Source organism: Anomalospiza imberbis, chromosome 6 (assembly GCF_031753505.1).
Source record: "Anomalospiza imberbis isolate Cuckoo-Finch-1a 21T00152 chromosome 6, ASM3175350v1, whole genome shotgun sequence".
NCBI lineage: Eukaryota > Metazoa > Chordata > Aves > Passeriformes > Viduidae > Anomalospiza > Anomalospiza imberbis.
Genome location: NC_089686.1, coordinates 12,025,697 through 12,051,319, shown reverse-complemented (window position 1 = coordinate 12,051,319; position 25,623 = coordinate 12,025,697). Strand labels below are relative to the sequence as shown.

At 41.7% G+C, this 25,623-nt stretch overlaps 2 protein-coding genes across 2 annotated transcripts in view; one reads left to right on the top strand and one right to left on the bottom strand.

Annotated features, from left to right (window-relative positions):
• SETD3 (SET domain containing 3, actin N3(tau)-histidine methyltransferase) overlaps positions 1–1,290 on the bottom strand; it is a 611,377-nt gene extending 610,087 nt beyond the window's left edge. Inside the window, exon 1 of the mRNA XM_068192423.1 lies at positions 1,249–1,290. The gene's annotated coding sequence lies outside the window, so the exon portion shown is untranslated. The remainder of the gene's footprint in view (positions 1–1,248) is intronic.
• Positions 185–25,623, top strand: YY1 (YY1 transcription factor). Its single transcript, XM_068192450.1, has 5 exons — positions 185–1,208; positions 10,075–10,237; positions 19,657–19,717; positions 22,162–22,320; positions 23,433–25,623. Exons 1-5 carry the CDS (start codon positions 512–514, stop codon positions 23,613–23,615), a joined length of 1,263 nt encoding a protein of 420 aa, XP_068048551.1. The 5' UTR covers positions 185–511; the 3' UTR covers positions 23,616–25,623.

The following is a 25,623-nucleotide window of genomic DNA, read 5'->3' as shown; positions in this document are numbered from 1 at the left end:
AGCTGCGGGCCCGCGCGGGCGGAGGGGCCGGGGCGGCGCTTCCGCGCGGGGCGGGGCGGAGACAGCGCCGCGAGCCAATTGGCTGCCCCGCGCCGGGAGGCGCGCCCCGCGATAGGACGAGGCGGGCCCGAGGGGGCGGGGCGCTGCGGCACGGCGCGCCCCCGTTGGCCGCTTCTCTCGCCTGGGCGCGGCGGGCGCTGCCATTGGCCGCCTGGCGGCGGGGGGGCGAGTCCGGCGGCAGCGGCCTCGGGGGCTGGGGTCCGTCTCGGCGGCAGCGGCGGAAGTCTCGCGAGGGAGCGCGGCCGGGATTTGGCGGTGCTGCCTCCCTCCCTCTCTCCTCCCTCCCTCCCTGCCTGTCGCTGGCTGCGAGGCGCTGGTGTTTGTGTGGAAGGGGGAGGAGGAGGAGAAGGAGGGCAGGCGAAAGGAGCCCGAGCCCCACCATCCGCCGAGGGGAGCGGACCAGAGCCCCCTCGCCGCCCGCGGAGCTCTCTTTCCCTCCCCTCGCCCCGCCATGGCCTCGGGAGACACCCTGTACATCGCTACGGACGGCTCAGAGATGCCGGCCGAGATCGTGGAGCTGCACGAGATCGAGGTGGAGACCATCCCGGTGGAGACCATAGAGACCACTGTGGTGGGCGGCGAGGAGGACGAGGAGGAGGAGGAGGAGGATGAGTGCTGCGAGGAGTGCGGCCCGCACCACCCGCCCCATCACTACCACCACCACCAGCCCATGATCGCGCTGCAGCCGCTGGTGTCGGACGGGGACCCCAGCGGGGCGGGCGGCGGCGCGGCCGGCGGCGGCGGGGGGCAGCTCCACCTGCACCACCACCACCAGGAGGTGATCCTGGTGCAGACCCGCGAGGAGGTGGTGGGGGGAGACGACTCGGACGGACTGCGGGCCGACGACGGGTTCGAGGACCAGATCCTCATCCCTGTGCCGGCCCCCGCCGGGGAGGACGAGTACATCGAGCAGACCCTGGTCACTGTGGCCGCCGCTGGCAGCAAGAGCGGAGGCGGCGGCTCCTCCTCGGCCGGCGGAGGAGGCCGCGTTAAGAAGGGCGGCAGCGGCAAGAAGAGCAGCAAGAAGAGTTACCTGAGCGGGGGAGGCGGCGGCGGGGCCGAGGGCGGCGGCGGCAGGAAATGGGAGCAGAAGCAGGTGCAGATCAAGACCCTGGAGGGGGAGTTCTCGGTCACCATGTGGGCCTCGGGTAAGTGCGCGCCGGACCCCTCCCTCCCTGGGCCGCGGGCCCCGCCAGCGGCCGCGCGGTGCGGCCGGGACAGTTTTGTTTTGAAGGGAGGCCATGTTTTGATGTGTGCGATGGGCGCCGCCATGTTCATCGCCAGGGCAAGTATGGCGGCTCCCCGAAAAGATGGCGGGGTCTGCGCTGCCGCCGCCGCTCCTGCCCGGCCGCGGCGGGGGGAAGGAGGCAAACATGGCGGCGGCCGCCAAGATGGCGGCGGCGGGGGGTGCGCGGGCGGGCGGCAGCGCCGCCGGCTCCCGGGCCAGGCCGCAATGGCGTAGTTTCTGCAGCAGGGGGAGGCGGGGTGCGGGGCGAACCTCCCCGCGCTCCCCCCGTCCCCGCCCCGCCGCCGCTCCCCGCGGGGCCCGCTCCGCGCCTGCCCCTCGCACTCTCTCCCCTCCCCCGGCCGCCGCCGCCCTCTGTCCTCCTTCTCCCCCGTGTCCCGTCCCGCCGCCCCTCCCCGGCTCCCTGCCTGCCGTTCCGCTCCCGTCTCTCCCGCCCCGCGGCCGAGGGTGAGGCGTGCGCGCCGGGCCGTGACCGCGATGTGCGGGCGAAAACTCGCCCTCCCCGGCCCGGGGACGGCGAACCCCGAAATACCGTGTTCAGCTCGCCCGGGGGCCGCCCGGCCCCGGCCCGCTGCGGTGGGTGGGGCGTCCCCGCCCGGCGCCCGCGGTGCCGGCGAGGGGAAGCAGCTCTTCGCCCCCGCGGGGCTGCCCGCGCCTCCCGCCGGCTCGGAGGGGGCGGCCGCAACCAACCGGCCCTTCAGAGCCCGAGGGGCGCCGGGGGTGACGGCCGGGAGGGGCGGCTCCGGAGCTGACCTCCGTCCCTGGGAGCCGCGGGGAAGAAAGGGGCAATTCCTGGCTGGCGCTCGGAAACCGTCGGGCTTTTCCTCGACTAGGTCTGAAGCTTTAAATAAGCTTTTTAAGTAGGCACAGGGAGACCTTGTCGTGGGAGAGTCTATGTTTTTTGAGGATTTTTTTTTGGTGTGTGTGGGAGTGTCTTTTAAAGGCAGTAAAATCTTGTGAAGGTATTTAGTATCTATGGGACTTGGAGTAAAGCTGACATGTACCTGCCTTTTTTTTTTTTTTTTTTAATTTTACAAAAATGTATTACCGTCAGCAATGCTCTGTAATCAGAGTTTTGTCCATAAGTTACATAAATGTGAAAAAAAGAGGTAGAATAATACAGTTCACGTAATATTTAAATTGGTGGGTGTTTTTTGAATAGTAACTTGGTAATCTGTCTCTCATATCATAATTTTTATGCTATTTCGAATTTTTTAGGAGTCTAGTAAGAGAGAGATATTCTTGAAGCTTTTGATGTAGTTAAAAATGTTTGTGCTCTGTGATGCTTGCAAATGACTAGAGGTTGTTAGAGAGGGCATTGTAGAAGGGAAGGTGTATTGGACGGCTGAGTTCTCCTGCCTGAAAAGATGGAAAGCACAGTGGTATGGATTTTTACTCTCTTTTTAAATACAAGTGACTACTTCAGCAAGTTTCACAGAGTTATCTGGCACTATTGGCATGTCAGTTGACAACCCAATGTGTTTGATTGAAGTTCTTTATTTCTTGATGAAGAGTTTTCCATATATTTAGTAGGATGGTGTTCTGTGTGCTTCTGTATCACTGTATGAAACAGAGTAAATTCCCTTGCTAGTAGTTTTATTAGAACTGACCATCCAAGAAAGATAAAAGATAATAGAATCAAATATAGTCTGCTGGCTTGTGGAAGCTGCTGGAGGTAGCTGAATGCAAGTGGCTGTATGACTCATGAGCTGGCAGGATACAGGACCTCGCTGAGATCAATTGACAATTTCTAGCATGCATTTGCAGTCAGAAATTCAGAGTGCCTGATAGGATGCTTCCTTAGAACTGCATGCTAATTATTACTTGGCCAAAGTGAAGCATGTGTATAATCAATAAATTTGCTTCTCTTCCGACAAACACAGCTTTTATACTGGGGTAGCCTTATTGATTTTGGTGGTTTTCTTGTTTAGGAGCATGACCACGGAGCTCAGTGGGAATGATACCCACTTATAATTTACTTGACACTGAATTGCATTACTACATTTAACTCAGTTATATCCATGATGCAGAAGAATAAAGGATACCTAGTCTGACCTGACTTGCCAAAAAACGCCCTTCCAAAAGCAAAATCAAATATATAGGGAAAAAGTTTGACTTCCTCTCCCTTTGCGCATGCAGACACCACCTGCCAGCTTCAAACAGCCTTGGTAATAACCTGCTCTACTGAGAATGTTGTGAAGTTTTCCTGAGAATATTGGACAGGCTCTTACACCTCATATGCAGCTTATTTATTTAAAGGGGTCTGATGTGGTTAAATGCTGGGGATTTTTTTCCTCTCTTTTAAAAAAAAAATTATTTTGCCTTTTTTTTTCCTAACACATCAGAGGCTGAATTGTTGCCAGAGAAATTGAAAAAGAAAAAAGCTTGAGGCAGAGGGATATACACCCAAACCCAAAAAAACCCCCAACCTGAGTACCTCCCCCAAAAACCTCAACCTAAATCAAGGCCAAAAAAACCTAGAATCACTGGCTTACAAAAGGGTAGTTCTAAACTTTCTCTAACGAATCAAGCTACTTTATTTTGAAGAAATATATTAAGTTTGAATCTGTATTTTGACATAAAGACTTGCTTGCACGCTGATCCAGTTGACTGTTTTAAAAGCTAAGTGAAAAGTTAATCAAAAGACAAGTCATAAATAAGGCCATGCATCAGGATAAAACAATGAGCCTTATATTGCTGTGCATGGGATTTTGAATTGGGAAGAAGGATACTTTGCTCACCACAGTGTGGGAAGATGATGTGAATTAATTCCTTGTTACTCTTTGCTGGTGCTACTACATGGGCTTGTACAGGGGTGGTACTAAATTTAACCAATCATAAATCTTCTTCTATAAATGAGTGTAACGTGTCTTGTAGCGCCTCTTGAAATGTGTAGAAATAATGTATGAAATATATAGCAATGTGATTAAAGGGGACTACCTAATCCTTGTCTTGTTATGTGGTTACTTAGAAATTGCAGTATTGTTGTTGGCAACAATTTCGATTTACCATAACTTCTCTTATCACCTTGGTATCTATGGTGATATCAAACTTGTGACCCATGATTAAAGTGTCTAGTTTGAAACATGAGTGCCTTGTTCTAGTTCAGATCAGCTTTTCAGTTCTTATGATACAATTATTTGTCTTTCTTCATGTGTTCATGAAAGTAAGAAGTGAATGAAGCTGTATTTCTAAAAGGGTTGAAGAGGGCATATGGTGTATAATTCAATCATGTTCCTGTAGTGTGTTTACTTTATATCAAATATATCAGAAAATTGCATATAGTTAAATTGCATGTAGTCCAAGTGAGACACCCCAGTTTGTACTAGAAAAATTGTTCTTATCAAGTGGAATTTATTTGTACCTTTGCTGCATTCCGCTTGAATCATTGTCTTTAGTGAGTTTTTCCAGGTTGGGTGCACAATAGTGAAGGGGGAGGGGAAAGATCGTGAGAAAACACTTTGTCAGATGGTGCTTGCAAAACTGATTCTTGCATGCAGGAACATTTGGGAAGGTGGTGCTTAAATGCTGGTTGCACCAAATGCTGGAAATTTCAAGCAATTGGGGCTTAAATTCAAAGGCAAAAAATGGATTAGTGTAACTATATCTTCTAGGTTATGACTGTCAAGCTTCCAAACCTGAAATAGGTGTTGGCTTAAATGGTTATTGTAAGCATAGTCTGCAAGCTAAGGGCTGAAGTAGCACAACCAAACACTGCCCACAGATGTTAAACTGCTCAAGTGTCCCATCCCTAGATGGGAAAGACAAAGATACAGAAGTTACATGTATGGTTTCGAAATTATTTTTGATAATACAGGAAGCCTGTGCTGTGGACCCTTATTTGGAAGTTTGGGAGTTCATGTTGGGTTTCTAGAAGGTTCTTCAAAATCTCTTAAACTTTCAATGATTCAAAAATTAGAAAGGTTTTCATTTTACTTCATCAGATTGCAGGGGTGAGAAAAATAGCCATCTGCTGTCTGAGCAGTTGTCTATGTAGTATAAATGATAGATGAGTCACTTAGTTCAGTTGTGAGGCTGTATCAAGGATGGCCGAAATGCTTTGCAATGACACATAAGTAATGAGCTTCTTATGAAGTTTGTTATGATGGAGACAGAAAGTGATTCTCTGGTTTAAAATATTAAGATGACAATCTATTTCTGACTCCAATTAAGACAATGGTATAGGCTTCTGCTGTAAGTATTGAATCTGCCCTGACATTTTTTCCAGTGATAAGTTAGACTGTTCCCTGCATTTGTTTTAAACGTATTTTCAGTTTTGAAAGCGAAATACACGAATGTGGTTCAACATTTAAAATGACTCAGTTAATTTGCTTCTTAGCCCACCTTCAGGCTACAATCCTCTAACTTGCTGTTGGATCCTTCCCTGGGGCACTCGAGTCACTCCTATGCTGACCATTCAGAAGGTCATAGTGCTTCAGCACAGTCTCCTAAGTGCTGAAGTCAGATGATGACTGTTGGTATATGCACTGGTTTTGTCAGTTCATGTCTCAGTGGCGTGAAATAAGAGATGGGTGACACAGGGAAAGAAGAACCTGTTCTCCATCTGTGTGCAAGGCACGTCAGAAGGAAAGTAACCTAGCAGCCGTTTAGGTTAAAAAATGACATACTGTGCAAAATGGAATTTTAACATTCAGAAGTGTCTGCTAAATAACTGTATTATTTAACAAGCTAATTATGGTTCTTTGCTTCCAAACATGACCAATGAACTAATTTGCCTGAGGAGATTGCAATGTGGTAGCAATAACCAAGCTGTTACCACAGTGCCTTGGTACTGCACAGCTGCCGAATACATCCTTTATCCTGTAATTGCTTTTCAGCTGTTCCTAAAAGCAAATGTGTTTAACTGTGTGATCATATTTTAAGCTTAAATGTTCATCTTTTTAGTGGCTAAGTAGAATATCTTTTAATTTGGTGCCTTGAGGCTGTAGGATCAGGTGTCATTGCTTTGCTACCAGGTGTATCTGGAAAGTTCCCTTTTGCACCCTGTTTTCCTCAGATGAAAACTGATTGAACATCAGTGTGTTCTCCCTGCTCAGTAATAGGAGGATGGCCCAGAGATTTGGCAATTTAGATAAAATCGAGAATAAAACTGAGGAAAAAATAATGACAGAGCTTCTTGGGTTGAGAGTTAATAGGGTCATCTTAGTAAGCTGGGGAGTTCCAGAGTTGTCAGCTGCAACTCAAGAAATGCACAAAATAATGGGATTCCAAGGTGGGTGGATTTTTCTGTGTAATTTAAGGGCTGTAAGATATAGAGAAATTGTGGTAATAGGAGCAAGGTGTGATCAGTAAAGTATTGGGAAGAAGATTCTACCATGTTTTGTTACTGATTTGTTGCATGGAGTTGCTAGTTTTATTCCAGTAATCTTGGTTCTTCCTCCTTCATTTTATACTTGAGCTTATTTCTCTCAAAACTTGAGGTTGTTTCACCAGTAGCCAAAAGATACAACTGGCTAAAGACTGAACTTTCACTGATCTCGGTAGAAAAATGTTTGACATACTTGCTTTGAATGGCCATAAGTGGATCCAGTTCAATATGTGTCTTGCCCATATTTGGGGGGCAGTGAGAGCTGTGCAGATGGAAGGACACTGAACATGAAGATGTGTTAGGGTATGTCCTAAAAAGGTGCATAGAACAACCCAGTTTAGACTAAGTATCTACCTTAGTGCAAGTTGCCATAGAAGGATGGAGGGGGAGGCCATTAAAATTTTGTTCCAAGTTCATTGCAGAAAGCTGCATTGGATGTGTTAAGAATAGTGCTTCAGCCAAATGCCTTATGTTTGAATCTGCTACACTCCCAGGTGGTTTTAAGGGACAAAATAAAGTAGATTGTATATATAGTACTTAATTTCCTTTACCTGACTGGCTTCATGGTTCTGTCTGTATATAACTTGCACGGGTGTCATCTAGAGGTGTCACTGTAATTTCAGGGTTGTGTCTGTGTTTTGCTTTGCTTTGGATGCAGTATGTTTGATTCTCTGATGCTTCCTGCGAGGAAAAGGGGGAGGTACTTTGCCTGTAGTGGGCATCACAACTTGCTTGAATGCAAAAAACAACAAACATCTAACTTGCCAGGTTAGCAGTGAGAATGATCAGTTCAGCCTGAGAGAAAGTTTGCTTGCACTTTACCCTCCAGACTTGGAGCTGCCTAGTCCAGGTTGATAGACCATCACAAATAGAGTAAATTTGTGCATAGAGGACATTGGTAACATTTTTCAATTTCCAGACTTACTCCAAAAAAGTGTGGGGAGGTTTCTTTTGTGTGTTTTTGTTTTGTTTTCCCAATGACCTGATAATGCCATGATATTAAAGAGGCAGACTGAAGTCTGCTGCTACTTTTTCAGAAATATTAGCCTAACATTACACTTCAAGGTAATTGGTTTGTATTTTATTGTTTTGGTTTAAATTTATTTTTAGAAGTGGAGGTGTGTGCTGCTGTAGAGATGCAGTTTTTTGTTACAGGAAAATGTGGTGTTTTTTTTAATTTTCATATAACTATTAACATACTAAACAATCATTCCTCTTAGGTTTGATTCTATCCAAGCAATATGTTTATAATTTTTTTGTGTTTTGCTCCGGTAGTCTGTAGAATTATATAGCAGTGGAATTGGCTTCTGTTGGCAGGCTTTTAGGAAGTAAAGCCACTGAAGGCTGCCTTTCAGTTTGGTCCTCAAATAGCAAGAAAGCACTGTGGAATAGCAAACCTTTACACTAGGGAAGGAAAGAAGATCTTCAAGGATATATACAGAATTTCCTAGTTGAATCATCTGATGTGAGGCAGGAAATGAAGACTTGTCTGTGTTATGAATTTTGTCAAACTGCACATTCTAGGTAGCTGTTGAAATGGCCACGTTGAGGGCAGCTGATCTCATTCTAGTCTACAACATGGAGAAGGTGTCACGTTCAGCTTTGCAAAAATTCTCTGCCATTCTGAGCTCCCAGTCTTTTTTCAAGCTTCTGTTAGAAAGAACAAATTGTTGCCAAACTAGAGGCTTATTGACTTGAATTTGTAATTCCTTCAATTGCTGTAAAACTTAACATATAATCCTCACTTAAGGTAAATTCAATTGCTTTTTTAAAGCGCTGGTGGGGTCTGAAAGGTAGTGTGGTGGTGAATTGTCAGCTAAAGAAGTCAGTAGTCAGTTTTGTAGTTTATTTTGAGTTTAATGCTGCAGATAGTATTTTCTTATTTACACTTCTGTCTTTGCAGCATTGGAGTCTGTTTTCCTCTTTCACCATGGAATATACATGAACTGCTATTTGATCTGGTAGATCAGATTAAACCTCAAACTAGCAGTAACATTTCTAGAAATAGCTTGGTGGCAAACATTAAAAGCAGGCATTACAAATTGAATATAAATTTGTGTCTGGTATATATTTTTTTTTGTTTGTCTTGTTCTCTCTTTCCTAGCCTAAGTTACTGAGTAATGACTAATGTTGTTTCCTGTGTTTCTGTTTAGGGGAAAAATCTGCAAACATTTTGTCTTTTGTTTTCTGACTTATGTTTTCCTATTTTTTTTTAATATGGTGAAATACTATTTCTGTCCTATGACCTTGTGTTTCCACTCTTTAAAAAAATCTATAAAATGAAACTTCCTGATGTTTTTGTATATCCTCTTGTGTATAAAACAATTTCCAGAATCTTCTCCCCATATACATAGTAGGAGAAGTACTGTCAAGTTGTATTACATTGAGCTGAGTAGTTACAGCCGTATATACATCTGTTGTCCCAGGTGTATTTGAGGGTGAAAAAGGGTAGGTGCTGTGTCTTCCTTTCTGCTGCTGTGAACACTGCAGTGAGGATCATAGATGGATGTTTCTGTTCTCTCTCATTTTTGTGTCTCTCAGTTTCTGTTATAAAATAGCAAGAGGAGATAGAATACATGGTACAATGTTTTCTAAGGTATGAATATGAGTAGACAGCAACAGCAGGTCTTCCACCTGATTTCACTGCAGTCCTTGAGCACAAATTCATAGGAGGAGCTCTAGAGCAGAGAAAACAAGAGTATCTTAACTGGCTTGCAGATCAAAGCTTTGAGTAATCCCAGTCTGCTGTTTACATAGTGGAGTGGGAAAGAGCTTAGGCTGGCCTTTGCCGCAGAAGGAAGAAGCCCCCTTGGGAGAGAGATACCCGATTTCAGTTATTTGCTTTCTTTGAGATCTGTCTGCAAGTGTGAGAAAAACTTAATTTTACAGGCAGGTGCTGAAGCCCATCAGCAGTTATTTTTAAATTTCTTGTCTTGATAACACTTCTGTTGGAGGTCAGGGAAGTATTAAGACACTGAAGTAAAGATCCCTAGTCTTGGCATCTTAGAGTAAGTGTCTGCTGCTCTTCTGATAGGCTTACAAAGTTAGGGACTGCTGCTGAGTATCAGCGTGGGTATAGTGAAGATTAGTCCTGAAGAGGTTAAGGGAAATAAATATTTAGGCATTGTTTCAGGAAAAGTACGTTATCTTTCAAGTGCAGCCAACACTTATAGGATTGTTCTACTAATTTCTGTATTTGTGCTTAAAGTAGATATGCAATTTCTGCTTTTTTCCTCACTGACTGTATTCTTTGTGTGTTCTTCAGGCTGTAACGGTATGGGTGTGTTTTTGCTCTTCACAATTAGTGTGGAAATCTGGAAGTGCAGTGTATTCTTTTAAATGTGCAGCAATAGTGAGTTTTTATTGAGATGTAGCCTAATAAATTGTATGCTGTTTTGATCTTTGGTATGTATTGAATTCAGTATTTTGTGTATTTCAGATGATAAAAAGGATATTGACCATGAAACAGTGGTGGAAGAGCAGATCATTGGAGAGAATTCTCCTCCAGATTACTCAGAGTACATGACAGGGAAGAAACTTCCTCCTGGTGGAATACCTGGCATTGACCTCTCAGACCCCAAGCAACTGGCTGAATTTGCTAGGTAAGTAGGAGGAAAGGAGCTTTAAATTTGTGTTCTTTTCACTGGTTTAATTATGAAACTGTTAAGCAAAATTATGTCTTACAATTGCATTTAATTATCTTCTAAACCAAGGGACATAATACAGCATCAGCTACTCTGTTCTGAACTAAAATAACAGGGTTTTTGTATATATTCAGCAGTGAATTCTTCTGTGTCTTCCAGTCTCCAGTTCCATTAGGTAAGACAGGACTTAAAAGACATTCATTGCTAGATTGCATCACTCATTGCTCTAAGTAACCCTGCCTTGGGATTGGACTAGATTGTCTCTAAAGGTCCCTTCCAAGCCCAACAATTCTGTGATTTTACATGACAGTACTTCTTTCATGTGAGTAGCCTTAAATTCCTGAGCACCAAAGGATCCAATAAGTGAAATGCTGCTTTTGGGTTGTTCAGTACAAAATAGTAAGGCTACAGGATTTAGTTGGCAACGCAGCTTCCTGTTCTTTTTCACCTACTTCTTAAGCTCAAGATGTTAAATCACGTGTCCCGCACTTTCAATTGCCACTGATAATTGCAGTTTCACAGCTGGTAGCTATACTGCTTGGATTTTGCCTGGTGAGTCAGAGTTGTCGCTCGTTTCCGTATCGGTGGGCTGACCCGAGTGGCAAGGTGACTTTGCTTTCAAGCGGCGCTGGAGTGCCTCGCAGCGGGCGGGGCAGTGGCAGTGGCAGTGGCAGTGGCAGTGCCCGCTGCGCCCGGCTCTGGTGCCGGCGGCTCGGGGCGGCCCGTGGCCGCCAGAGGGCAGCCGCGAGGCCGGCGGAGGAGCCGCTGAAGCGCCTCTGGGGCGGGCTCTGCTGCGCCGGGCCCGTGCCCTTGGGCTCCTCTCGGGGCAGGGGCAGCCTGAGTGCTGAGTCCAGCTGTCTGAGCACAGCCGCTGGCTGTCTCCGCCTGCTGCTGCCACATTTTCCCAGGCTGAAAGCAAAGTATGTGTAAAGCCACGTTCATTTTCATTTTTGTAGCAGCTGGCTGTTCTTCAGAGCTTGGGTGCCTTGTTCTGGCGCTCAGAGCAGGTGGACAGTCACATGTTGTTATCCTTACTACCTAGTAGAGAGAGTGTACCGTTTTCCAGGTAGTTGCTAGGTGGCAGGGACAGTTGATACAAGTTCTGGTCTGGCTTCTTGGTTTGCTGGATCTCGGTATTCAGGGTGTGCATTTATTCCTGTTTCACCTTTTTGATCTTTCTGATTTTTACAAGTTTTGTCCTGTTACTCTGTAGTGTGTTTGTGCTGGAGGAATAACAGCACGGCCTCATCCCACAATTACTAAAGCCATTGAACTATGAGTTTTGAAGGCTCCTAGTAAAATAGTTCTGTAGAGCTTGCTTCCTGCTTCAGACTGTCTGATGTGGAAATGTATTAAAGCATATTACAAACAGCTGAAAACAGGGTTCTGTCTGAAGTGATGGGTGGTTCTAGCTATTGATACTCTTGTGCTTTATTATCTTTTATCAAAGTTACTGTAATGCTTTCTGGGACCTGCTGAGGAGTTAATGCAATTTTTTTGAAAGTAAATGTTTAAGTGGTACTCTTGAGTGTAGATAGTGTTCCCATTCTAAACTGTTACTTACATATCTCTACTTGTGGTGTGTTTAGAATGGTGTTCTCCATTACTTCAAAACATGCTAAAACTTTACTCTGGTTCTATTACACACTGAAGTACTGAATAGCTGTCTTTTGTTAGGAAGCAGAAATAGTTTCTTGCAGGGTATTCTCCATGCAAATACTGATTCTTTTTTCTTCATATTCAGTTGAATACTGGAAAGGGTTGTCAGGATTTGGGCTTCTTGAAATGACTAGGCTGCTTCCATCAGATGTGTGTGCATATTTCTGAATATTGTGGAATGTTTTAGTTAGGTTTCTATTGAGAAAATAGTGGCTGTTGGCAACATTTCAAAATTATTACTTTTCTATATTTATAGTATTTCAGAATGTTCTAGGAAGTTCTAGAGCTGGAATTTGTAGCATTTAGTGGCAAGGTTCAGTTTTATATGTACAGCCTTTTTTCTCACAGCAGATAAAATGTAATCCATTTCAGTCAGAAGATAAATGTGTGATGGTAGAGGAAGCACCTTGCTTGGATATCACCTTTAGTAATATACCCAAGTTGCTCAAAACCTGGGAAAAATTGTTCTCATAGCTTAAATTTTAGATATTTAATGCATTTTCTAAGAGAGAATTTAATGCATTTTCTAAGAAAGGTTATTTGATTTCTTAATCAGAATTGGTGACTGTCAAATGTTTACTCTTGCCTTATAGCTGTACGTTATGTCTTTTAAATTATTGTGTTTGTTTATTCTTCTGAGACGGAAGTGTATGGGTGTGTTAGAATTTGAATATTTCTTGTTAAGGTGTTGTCCTCTTGCAGTGAAGTGTGTTGAAGGGACTCCTTAGCTAATAAGATGGATTCAAGTACTGATATCTGCAGACTACTGTTCAGTTGTCTTATTGACCTTGCTGTGTGCAGTAGCACTAGGAACTTCGCAAGGCAAGCTGGAAGAAAAGATCTGGTTTACATGGCTGGAATTGGCTTTGGAGGTTCAAGGAGTACAGTTTATCATGCTAAAAGAATGTGTTTGTTTAGTATAAAGTTCTGTGAAATTGCCAAACATTGCTCATTGCTTTACAGTTCAGAAGCTCAAAATTTTTAGTAGCAGTATTCTGAAAAGTTTTAGCAGTACACAAAGTTGAAAATTGCTTCTAAAGTTAAGTAGCTTTACATGCTGTAAGGCTTTGAATTACAAATTTGTATTTAGATTACTTGAAAAAAGAATTGTGACTGTCCACATATAAGGAAGTGTGAACTGGCTAGTGAAATTGTATGCTAAGTGCATTGTGTGTAGTTGGGAGAAAGGTAGGGTTGCTTTGTGGTTTTCATTAAAGTAGGAAGGAATCTCACCATACATACGTAGAAATTACCTCCTCCTCAGGCTAGATCCACTGTATAACAAATGCAGCTTATTTTGATTAAGGATAAATTGATTTGAAATGCTGGCATTGATTATTTGGAACAAAGTTCTGAGGTTAGGCTTAAACAGAAAAAGCTTGAATTCCAGTGGTAGTAGATTTTGAGCAAGGTTCTGGTATTCTGATCATGAGCTAGTTAGTGAAAGGTAATGCAGGGACAAACCTGATGTTTGAAGTTGCTTGTAGCTCTGCAGCCCTTTAAAAAATAATTCAGAAGTGTAGTAATTGAGCAGCTGCAGTGGCCCCCAGTGCTCAGAGCTTGGTGCCTCTCGCCGAGTGAGAGATTGCAGTGTCTCTTGTGATGCAGTTGTCTTTCACTGCCTGATTTACAGCATATGTCATTGAGTCATGGAGCAGGAATCTGAATCCTTTAACTGGAACTCTGACAGTTTTTCCTGGAAAAGCTTTTATGCATTCTGTGATTCCATTGAAAACACTGTGAATAAATAGGCTGTGTCAGAACATCGACATGTTCAGTAATGCATAGATGAATGACCAAAAGTTACACCTAGCTGGCAGTTTATAATATTTTACAAATTGCTTTATTCTGTTTTAGGAGTCTTGAATTTTCTCTAGCATGCTCTGAAAACACAATAAAAAAGAAAAAGGTGGAATTCTCTTGCAATCATATCAAAATGTGAAATGTTAATTGTGAATGATCTGCTCAGAAGGACAAAACCTAATAAATTACCATGTTTTCGTTTGATATCTTTGACTGGGGAACTGGAAGTCCCTTCAAGTGGAGTAAAATGCTTAATCCAAATCTAAATTGATGACAGCTTAGTAGTTAGCTGTGAAGAAATCATAGCTGCTTGGTAGTGAAAACTTAGGAAGGTAGCAGGGATATTTCTAGAACGTGCATATGGCAAATTCCCTCAAAGCAAACCACTAAAAAGGATATCCCTGGTTGCCCCCTCGCTCCCTCTTGTCCTCCAAATACATGACTGAACTGTCTGAAGACAGCAGAACACAGACATCAGTAAAACAAAGAAATAAGAAGGAATATCCTGTAGCTGGGAAATTGGCACAGTAATGGGTCCTGGTGGTAAACACTTTATTCTTTGTGGTTTTATTTTCTGCTGATCTTGGTATCTTTTCTGAAGGAGAGCCATTGTGAGGACTGCCTTCCTTTCTATCCACTTTCCAAACCCGTAGAAAACAAAGGAGAGGAAACTACATTAGAGTTTGAAATAAGACACCCTTTTTAGAAGTGACAAAGCCTTCTGGTCATCCAGATTTATGACTTAGGCCTCTTTATAAAGTGTGTGCTTTTGTATTGGTTTTGTTCTTGTTACAGAGAAGCTTAAAGGGCAGTAAAGTGACAATTGCTTTACCCAGTATTCATATAGGGGAAGGGACATCTCCTGCTCTGTGCCACACTGCAAAGGTCAGTGTCCCTGTTTACACATATGATATTCCTCATAACTGGGACAAACCCAGTAATAGAATTGTGGAGTAAAAGAACTTCTTATGGCAGTTTTGTTCCTAACTGTGGCTGCAGCACTGGCTGTTCTTGGGTTGTATGTAGATAGATTCCTAGGACACCTTGTGCCACTCCCCTTTCATCTTGTTTGTCCAAAAGCCAGTCTAGCCAGTTCCAGGAGTTGTTCAGCACAAATAAACTCTTGCAGTAGCACGGGGCTGTGATGCTCAAGCTGGCTCTACTCAGCAGGACAGTGCAAGGGGAATGGCACAATGAGGGGAATGCACCAGCAGTGCCAGTAACACTGTTGAGAGAGAATAATTTCCTCTACCTCTGACTGTTCCTGGAGAGGTGGTGGGTCGGGGTGGCCATCAGCACAGGTGAATATCATTGCTGGTCGTCAGAGACCTCTAGGATGTGTTAAAGGAATTGCCTGAGAGACAGAAAGTAAAACTACTAAGATTAGCTTTATGTACAGAGGGAGCAGAAAGGAGCTGAGAACACAAAACTCCTTAGCAGTGGCAAAAAAAAAGGAAAATTGTGGAGCAAGGGGGAAATTCTGTACTGTGTTTTTGAATTGTATTTCCTTTCTTCCCAGCTTTAACAACATTTCTATGGCTGACTTTTAAAATTGCATCAATTGACAAGTCTCTAGGTTATGGAGTTGGACAGGAATTTGGGATGGGGATTAGTGTTCTCTTAGGATGAAGTACTCTCAGTTCAGCTGTGTAGCTGAAAGGAGGTATTTAGGTTTAACTTTCAGATACAGCACAGTGACAATATTGTTTTCTTTATTTTGAGAAACAGAGTGGTTTAATGCATGTCATTTCACTCAGTCTTTCTTATGCATGGATAAGGAAATGTGCTTTCATGCAGGTCATTCTATAAAGCTATTGCGTTGCACACATTCCTACTTCCTCTGCTGTCACCCATTCCCTCCCTCCACTCCCCCAGTGCAAGTTAAGACCTAGCCTTTAATTTCAGTGTCCCAGTGACTTGATCCAAAAGGTGCAAGGTACCCTTCCTGATTGTCCCAGTTCACTGATTTGCAGTTGCCTCTACTTGGCACAATGCATGTAAACTCAACACAGAAATGAAAATTTTTATCTTGCCATGTAAATTGACTTTCTGCAAAGGTAACTGTTTCTGAAGTTCCACCCCAGTATTAATGTGTGTGTCTGTAGTTGTGTTAAGTAGTGATATTTGTTAGAGTTCTGTTTTTGATTAATATTTCAGGCTAAGAAAACTTGGATGGAGCTTGTAGAGATGCTCTACTGGGTGGGAGCCAAAAGTCTAACCACCACCAGCAAGAGCTACCTGCACCAGTATAATTAAGATCAACAGCACAGATTCTAGTCTGGTCTCCTTTTGCAGAAAGTTAATTTTAAAGTAAGACCAATATCTTTTTTTTCTAATACATTGAATATGTAAGTCTTTAAATCCTTCTCTGAGGGATTGTCCATATGGCTTCTGCAGCTTTATGAGCTGGATGATATTTTTTGACACAATGATGTACTGTAGCTCTGCCTGTGGTATTGATGGCCTCATGCCTTTAATCCAGGTGTACAAAGGGCCCAGCAGCTTCCTCCTGCTTGTGGCACTGAGATACAACCTGGACACCATTTGCCATCTCTTCTTTTGCATTGTCTGCTGCTGTTCTGTTGATAAGCTTGGTTATCTCTGGAACCCTGTGTATAAGTCCAGTCTTGTTCCACATTTTAGGCTTAACTTGCTGTGCTTCCATGAAAAATAAGATCTAAAATTACTCATTTTTTAACTGAAGCCTTTTGCCATCTGTGTCCAAATGTTCAAGTATACTACTGGGCTGATACTGCTTAATTTAGAAACAAAGCCTCAAAATTAAGAAGTCCTGGCTGGACAATCATGTTCAATGCCTGCTCAGACACTGAACTGAAAAATGTAAGGTGTATGTTGATGCTGCAGTCTGTCCCATGTCTGACCATCCGGTTCACCTGCAATTGGTTCATCAGGCTTCCTTACTGCACTGGCTCAGGGTATTTTCCTTTTCACTCTACCTCAGCAGCAGTGTTAGAGATGACACTTTTGCAGCATTTCTTTCTCAAACATTGAGGTAATGCCATAGGTACGATACAAGAGTCAGGAAGAGGATTTAACACAAAGCTTGAAAATGCAGGCACTACCCACTAAAGCTATTTGCCACATCTCTTGTTAGCAATTCTCTTGGTCTAGTCACTGACTTTACAGGTGGCTTATTAAGACTTTGGAACAATAGTGGTTTTACTCATTGTGATCATGTCAGGGACACAGATCTCAGACCTAGGAATTTTTTTTTTGCTTCATTTTTTTGGGCTGGAGGGATGACTCAGCCAACATTTAACAGGTTGATTGAATTAGAAGGAGGTGTTTTTGGCACCAACTTTGTCTCCTAAGGATGTTTGTTCTCTAATGGAATTAAATCATGACACACTGTTCTCTCATGTCCCATCTTGTCAAATCATTCTTCTGTGACCATTTTAATAATTGCTCGTTTCTGTCCCTTTTCCTGTTTTTTGAAATCACAGAGACATAATAAGGAGAATCCCATGCTAAAGGTAATTGAAAGCTTCTGTAGGGGTACTGTAAAGACATCTTTTGTGTGTGTGTGTTTTCCTAGAGCCTCAGTACCTATAGTACTCTTGAATCTGGAACCTCACTGGAGAGTGCAGTCAGTCAGTTAATCCCAATTACTTGTTTGGAGTCGGGTATTTTAATACTTAAAGAGACCGTGTAAACTAAAAACAGAACAACCATTCTGTATTCCAATTGGATTATATAAATTAATTCTAATCAATAAGGTCAACTGAATTGGTCTGTAGTCTTGAAAAAGATAGTTACAATGAAAATTAAGGTAATGAGGAGACTGCTGTACAGGAACAGATTCTACTGTATTCAGAATGTTTCTGCCCTTAAGTTGATGAAATCTTAGTTGTACTGCTGGTTGTGGTGCACAAGAGGAGCTTTGTCAACACAAATACCTTACACGCATTCACAAGTCACTGTTAATATTTGTAAGTCACTGTTAATATCTGTAAATGTATTTGTAGCCCTGCAGGAGACTGTAGTGCTCTTCAGGATAGCTCTGTACCTGCCACGTGTGGTCTGGAGATGCTGAGGCAAGCAAGAGTTTCTCAAGTGCCCACTTAGAGAAAAGAGCAAAAGCAGCCTCTAAATCCTTGGGGTTTAGTATTGTCTGTGAAGTGGCTGTCGAGTGCTTTAGTCTGCAGATGATCACTTGAACTTGCTACATCTGCAGTACTGAAAGGACTCAGAGTGAGGGACCAGTGATAGCTGACAGAGCCATAGGAGACTTGTCCATCACATATCACTCCACTGGCAGTTGTAAGATGATTTTCCTGGGTCTTCGGGACTTCTGAGGGGTTGTTTTCACTGCTCTTGCCTTAATTCACCCTCTTCTCTCAGCAGTCTATGTGAAGGAAACAGGTGAAAGCAGATTTCAGCCATAGGAGTGTGACAGTCCCAAAGAAGTCTGGACTCCGCTTGCAAAAACCAAATGCTTTTGTGGTCAGAATGAAGGTGTTTTGGTTTATTTTTGCTACAGCTCCTGGGGAGATTTTATTTAAGAGTTGCTGTTTAGCCATTTTCATGTAAATTAATAAAAAGGGATCTAAAAAAGTACATATATGCATTGCTTGGAAATCTCTTCCCCCAGCCTTGTTCTTTTATATCAGTTTCCAGAAACAGAATTCATTGTGGATTAAAACTGTCATGGATAGCAACAGACAATTTTCCTTCTTAGCATTAAGAAGAGTGTGTACCGGAATTGGAATTCTGATTATTCCAATTATTTTTTTTAATTTCAAGCTACTCATTCTATTTGAGACTAGGGAACACTACCAAACCTGTGGATTAATTTACAGATATGATACATAGGCACCTTGTCACACAGAGCTGTCGTGTGCTGTGTTGCCAGGAAAAGCAGTTCAGTAACCCACATGAACACACTGGCTCTGCTTCCACATCTAGGTTTGGGAATTTGCAAAATCTCATTGCTCACCTAAGGGAATCTCAGCTGTATGAGGGTCCATTTATTTACACTCACCTAAGGCTATAGTTAGATGGAGATAAACATTTTCTTTTTAATTTTTTAAGACAGCACCACAGGTTTGAGAAATAAAGACAGCTGAAAGTGCAGTGCAGTTCCCTAGAATCACACCTGGCTCTTCTGACTTTCTGACAGGTGGTTGTTATAACACTGTTCTAAGGTTGTTTTGTACAGAGAGTCTTACTGTATGTAAAATAGATCTAACACATACAGGCAATAATTTGCTGGGCTCCTTATGTAGCAATGGAGGCTATTGGCACCCATAAAATAATGAAGATCCTTGTCAGTGACCAGGAGTAAATTGGTGATTGCTTGTCAGTTGCCAGGAGTGGAATCTGTGTGCACAATACCTTAAAGTAAGAATAATTGCCATTTCTGTGGTTGAAATGGGTGTCTGTTTTGTCTGTGTAGATTCTATAACTTGCCTGATTCTGCTTTCCCTGCTTCTGTGGAGTTTTCTTTAGAAGTCTTGTGTGATGAAAATACTGCAGAATGATTGAACCTAAACTCCTTCATGTCCTGCTGCATAGATGGAGAGGAAGTGAAGCTAAATAGGCCACATGGGTACTGGCACAGCACAAATGGAGTTTTCAAACAAAACCTCCTAATTGCAATTAGCATACATCAGGAAAAAAAATAATCTCAATTTCCACATATTCAGAGCATTAAGAAGATAGTATTAAATGTCTTATTCTCTATTTGAGAGGTCCTTCTGGAAAGCAGAGCATTCCAAATGCTAAATTATACTGGTAATACTTTTATGAAGGTTTTGAAAATGTTAAAGTGAGTACCATTGACACATGAAATACTGGGGGATAAAATGTGCTCATTATGTAGGCACTTAGGGGAGAAGAGCTGTCTACTAATGTGTTTCTACTAATATTTTTTGTACTGTTTTTTTATCTTTAAGAATGAAACCAAGAAAAATTAAAGAAGATGATGCTCCACGAACGATAGCTTGTCCTCACAAAGTAAGTGAAGTGCTCAGCTTCTGAGTAGATAGTAATTTGTAGATCAGAATTTTGTATTGATGTTTTCTCTTGAGAATGAATAACTAAAATATCTTACTGTTAATAGTATATACTCAGTTAAATGTATTTTAGTTGTCATTCTCTAGAGGCTTCCTTTAAAACCTTCCACTGAATAATATATTATTCCCATTCCTTGTCTTAAGGTTAGTGCATCCCTAATCTTCTGGTAACCATGATGCACAGTCCCTAACATGCTGGTTTTACTGTTGTGATTTCCCGACACCCAAGAATACATACTTGAAAGAATGTTCTGAAAGCTGTTCAAAGTACGTTCCTAAGATCTATATATCCTCTGCTTGGAAACTATGACAGATTTGGAGTCTAGATCAGGAATCAGCAATTTATGGTGCAGATGCCAAAGTCAGCTTTATTGAAAGACTCTGAATTACATTCCACAGAGCTGGAAAGTGCATCATCATGAAAGAGAGAGGCAGGCATCTTTGAGATACGATTCTGATCCACTGGTTGCAAGGAAGCTTCTGTCTTGAATAAATGTTGCCAGTCACCTAGATTGGTAGCCTGTGGCTTTACTGCATTATCCAGCTTTTGTAGTGCTTCTTTTAGCTAATTTAGTCTGTGACTAAAAAAGACAAACACAATCTTGCTGACTTCTGGTCTAGATAAGTGTGAGCCTAAGCAAATGATCAGGGCACATAGCTATTAGAGTTATCTATTAGAGAGCATGAATAGAAGGCTACTTTCTGACAGCCATGGTGTAAGGAATTTTCTGAATTCCTCTTTGTGCTTATATTGATTTCCAATTCTCCACATTCTAAAAGTGTCATGTTTTTTTGTAATGCAGTATGCAGAGATACAGGAACAGTTATTTTTTACTATACCAAGGAATGTTACCTTCATTTCTTTGATTTACTTTTTCATAGCCTCAACTTCATCTAAACAGGGGGGAAGAAAGAATGTTCTATCCTTCCATTTTCTGTTTTGTCTTTGTAGGCTTTAGGCATTTATGAATTCAGTTTAACAAAAGAAAAATATTGTAGCTGTACCTGCTGCTCTCAGAGGCAAGAAGGGACATAGAAATAAATGCAAAAAAAAAAAAAAGTTGATGGTCTGTTTACTTTGGCACTGCTTTGCCCCACCCACTTTGCTATGTGCAACGAATGGTGGCACAACACTTCAAAATTAGCCAAAGAGGTTCTAGTGCCTGAAGAGAGAACTCCTAAAAGTGACATTTCATCCTTTTTGTAAGAAACAAAGCTTATTTAAATGTATTTGTTTAGAAAAAAAAAAAAAAAGAGCCTGCAGAATTTAAGATGAGCAGTTTAATAGTCCTTTAGGTACTGTTAAATTTTATGCATCGTAACACGGTGTTGGCAAACTAGTCTTATATAACAGTATCACTAGTAGTACAAATAGGATTTATGATTTTAATAGGATTTTATGAGGGATTTTGAACCTTGAGGAAGACTTTTATAAAACATATGATAGATATCTGTTGATTGTCACTAAGAAGCGAAAAAAATGTGGCAAGATTAGGTAAATAGAGCCCCAAGTCACTGCTGGCTTAAGCATACTCTGGAATCAGAGTGGTATTGCTCTGTCAATGCAGAGTTGACCCCCAGGTTTAAGACTTTTGATGCTGTACCCGAATTAATGTGTCTTCTGCTTTTGGATTGAGTTGGAACTAACTCACGCTGTATTCTACTGCCCAGTATCACTTTGTAGGTTTTAACTGCAGCAGCAGTGGCACTCTCTGTCTCAAGGGGGTACTGATCTGTCTGCTGCTGCCAGTTTGGACAAGGTAGTTCCTGTAAGTTGTTACGTGCTGGAAACCCTCTTGCTCCATTTGTTCTCAGAAATGGGGAGGACAGAGAAGGAAGAGGACAGAATGTTGGGAGATGATGCACATACCAGTCGGTACTAGGGAATAATATGTGGTAAATTAGAGACTATATAATATATTGTAGTACTGTAGTTCTCAAAATCTAGCACTTTGAAGAGTACACCATAGGTATCCATGAACTCTCCTTCTGTCTTTGTTTTTTTGGTTGGATTTTTGTTTTGTGTTTTTTTTCCTGTGAAACCTGTTAAGTGCTTTTGTTTGGTTTATTCATTTGCTTCTGTCAGAGTCTGCATCTTCTCCATAAGACTGTCTTGTTATTCATTTGGCAGCACATGGCTCATAATACTGTGTGAGGAAAGGGTTTGGGATTGGGTTTAGGTTTTATTTTGTCAGCTTTTCAAATGATTAGTTTTTCTTGTATTGTTTTTAAAAAAGTAAATGTAAGGGATGTTCTTTTCAGGGTCAACTATTAAGAAAGTATTCAGGATATAAAAGCATTTTAAATGCTTGTACTGTAGCAGATAAAAACCTTCTTTATGAGAACTAGCTTATCTACTAATTGAGTTTCACTGTTCTTTTTAAGGGCTGCACAAAGATGTTCAGGGACAACTCTGCCATGAGGAAGCATCTGCACACTCATGGCCCTCGAGTACACGTATGTGCAGAATGTGGCAAGGCCTTTGTGGAGAGCTCGAAACTAAAGCGGCATCAGCTAGTTCACACTGGAGAGAAACCCTTTCAGGTACTGGTAACCTGCAGGCACGAGTGCCACCACTTACCTGGGAACCCTGGAGACTCTAGCTATCACCTGGCTTCCACAGGACTTGGGCATACTAGGGCTCTGCTGAAATCAGATGAGGCACCTGAAAAACTGGGAGTCCCCTTAAGTTAATTAGGCTATCATTTAATTATTTACATGAACTTCTCCTAGAAATTGGTAAATTGGATGTACATGGAAGATACCTTTCAAAATAAGATGTAAAGTTGCCCTCTTTATAAATGAGGTCTGCAGTTACTACAGAAGTAAGAAAATGTCTCTTTCTCCACATCATCTTTTCAGCTTAGTACTTGTGGACAACTGAGACTTGGGGCTGCTTGTTCAGTTAAGTTACCTCAGGGTACTAATTTTCAGTAGGGTTTATTAATCAGTTTTCAACAAAATGATGGAGTCACTGAATCTCTTTCCATTTATATTGAGTCACGTGGGCTTCTGCCACCAGAGGTCCCCTGACCTCTTCCTTTGATACTCCCTATAAATCTTTATAGTTATTCTTAGTCTTGATCATATGTCTTCCCCAGAAGATACTTAAGATATGTGGGATTTTTCTAAAATGATCAGCAACAATAAATTATTTCAGAAACGCAATTGGCAGTCCTCAGGCATTTGCTTGGATGCATACACTGAATGTTCTGTGTAGTAAATAAAAGAAACACTAAATGTGCTGTCCTTTTTATATCACGTCCGTCTTAAAAGTAAAGCAGGTAAAATGAGAAAATCTTTGCAAATCATCACTCAGAGGGGGAAGTTCTGATGTGAAATCCTACTTCTGTTTTGTTGTACAGTGTAGGTACAGTTTCACATGCAGAGAAGGTCTTTAGTGGACGTGCTTGCTTGCAAGCTGGAGGCCATTTATTTCCCTCTTTGAAAATAGATGCGCTATTGTATATATACTATATACTGAAGTATTGCAGTCTTCAGTGCAGCTCTCAGGGGATCCCCACGGCTTCACCCATAACAATTTTCAGCCTCTGGCTTCACGTTTGTGCAGTCTAGTGATTTAAAGAAGACTGTTTTTCTGCTCAGTGATGGAGATGAGTTCCATTAGCTAACAGTGTTTCTGTTCCTTCCAACAGTGTACATTTGAAGGATGTGGAAAGCGTTTTTCACTGGACTTCAATTTACGCACACACGTGCGAATTCACACTGGCGACAGGCCCTATGTTTGCCCGTTTGACGGCTGCAATAAGAAGTTTGCGCAATCAACCAACCTGAAATCTCACATCTTAACACACGCTAAGGCCAAAAACAACCAGTGAAAGTCGAGGAGAACGTTCTCGAACTCAAAGCATCTTACAGGAAAATCAATTGGAAAGAAATACGCCTCCCCTTTGTATATTGTTTCTAGGAAAGAATTTTAAAAAAAAGAACCCTACAAAACTAAAGGACGTGTTTTGATAAGTAGTAAATAAAAAGCAAAAAAAAAACCCACACAGAAAACTTGAAGGTGACATTGCTAAGATGATCCACCTTGGTCTGTAAGCCCGTTTCAAGAACACGGTGTTTTGTAAAGTGTGGCCCCAACTGGACGGGTCAGCTCGTGAACTTGCATCCGAAAAGACAATTCTTTATACAACAGTGCTAAAATTGGACTTCTTTTCACATTCTTATAAATATGAAGCTCACCTGTTGCTTACAATTTTTTTTAATTTTGTATTTTCCAAGTGTGCATATTGTACACTTTTTGGGGATATGCGTAGTAATGCTATGTGTGATTTTCTGGAGGTTGATAACTTGCTTGCGGTAGATTTTCTTTAAAAGAATGGGCAGTTACATGCATACTTCAAAAGTATTTTCCTGTAAAGAAAGAAAAGTTATATAGGTTTTGTTTGCTATCTTAATTTTGGTTGTATTCTTTGATGTTAACACATTTTGTATAATTGTATCGTATAGCTGTAATGAAATCATGTAGTATCAAATATTAGATGTGATTTAATAGTGTTAATCAATTTAAACCCATTTTAGTCACTTTTTTTGGAGAAATACTGCCAGATGCTGATGTTCAGTGTAATTTTTTTGCCTGTTCAGTTACGGAAAGTGGTGCTCAGTTGTAGAATGTATTGTACAGGCACTGACCGTTTATTAACACCTGATAATATGTACATCCCCCATGTAATAGAAAGGACAACAATAAAACAGTGGTCCTAAAGAAAGAATCTGGCAGAAAATGATCTGTAAGCGCAGTCAATTTTCTTTTGTTGTCCAGAGCAGTTCTAGTTCCTCTTGACCTCCCAGAAATTGGAAGCTAAATAAACTCAAGTTTCCTTTACTTTGCATTCAATTACAGTGATTTGTGATGTAGTTAAGTTAATACCACATCAGGTGGTATATTTAAACAGAATTGCTGACTGTAATTCTGGTTTTTGAATGACCTAGACTTCCATTAACTGGAACGATGGATTTGGAGACATGGCAGTGTAGTGGGGAGTGTTCTGTGTGCCTGGACAGCAACTAGGTAAAACTGTACAAGAAATAACTAAATGGAAACCTTTGTTTAGTCAAGGTAAGGAATGTTGGCAGTTGAAGTGCAGTAATGATGGAAAGTGGAGGAATGGTAGGGTTTGGGTGATCATACCAGGAAAAAAAAGAAACTGTTTCTTCTTTTGTCTAACTTGCTTGAGTGTAATGATAAAAATTCTTGGAACCTTATTGGACACCTTTTGTTTCAAAACAGTAACTTGAAGTTCTAAGAGAACTAGATGGAGTTGAGTTTTGATGGTCTAACTAAGAGTGGTTACTTCTCATTTGTTCAAGTGTTCAAAGAAGACTTAGCAGATACTATAGTAAAATGTGACAGATTAATAAACAGAAGAAAATGCAGCGAAATGCATAAGTTATTTTTTAGAGGCATGTAACATATTTTAATGCAGTAAAAAGTGTTGTTAATATTTTTCTGAATTCTGTTCTTCAAAGGTTCATCAAAGTTTTCATTGCTAATACTGTAAAATTTGAGTCCAGTGTTGGTGGTAGTGGCAAAAACATGGGTAATAAAGAAACTGCACTTAAGACCAAGGGAATTTTCATCCATACATAAGTTAATCGGAACACTGCAACTCTATTCTGAGGTTATTAGGGGTAGAAAGAAGGTTGGGACATTTAATTGTAAAGTATGCGTTAGAATTTTGGCAGTATTTTTTCTTTTATATATAAGCAGTTTTTGAACAGGACAATATACTGAAACTTGTATAGTTATAGTTAAATTAAATTCTGTATACAGTTAAATTAGTGTCTATTCTTTTTGGAAGGAAATAAAATTAATTCAGTCTA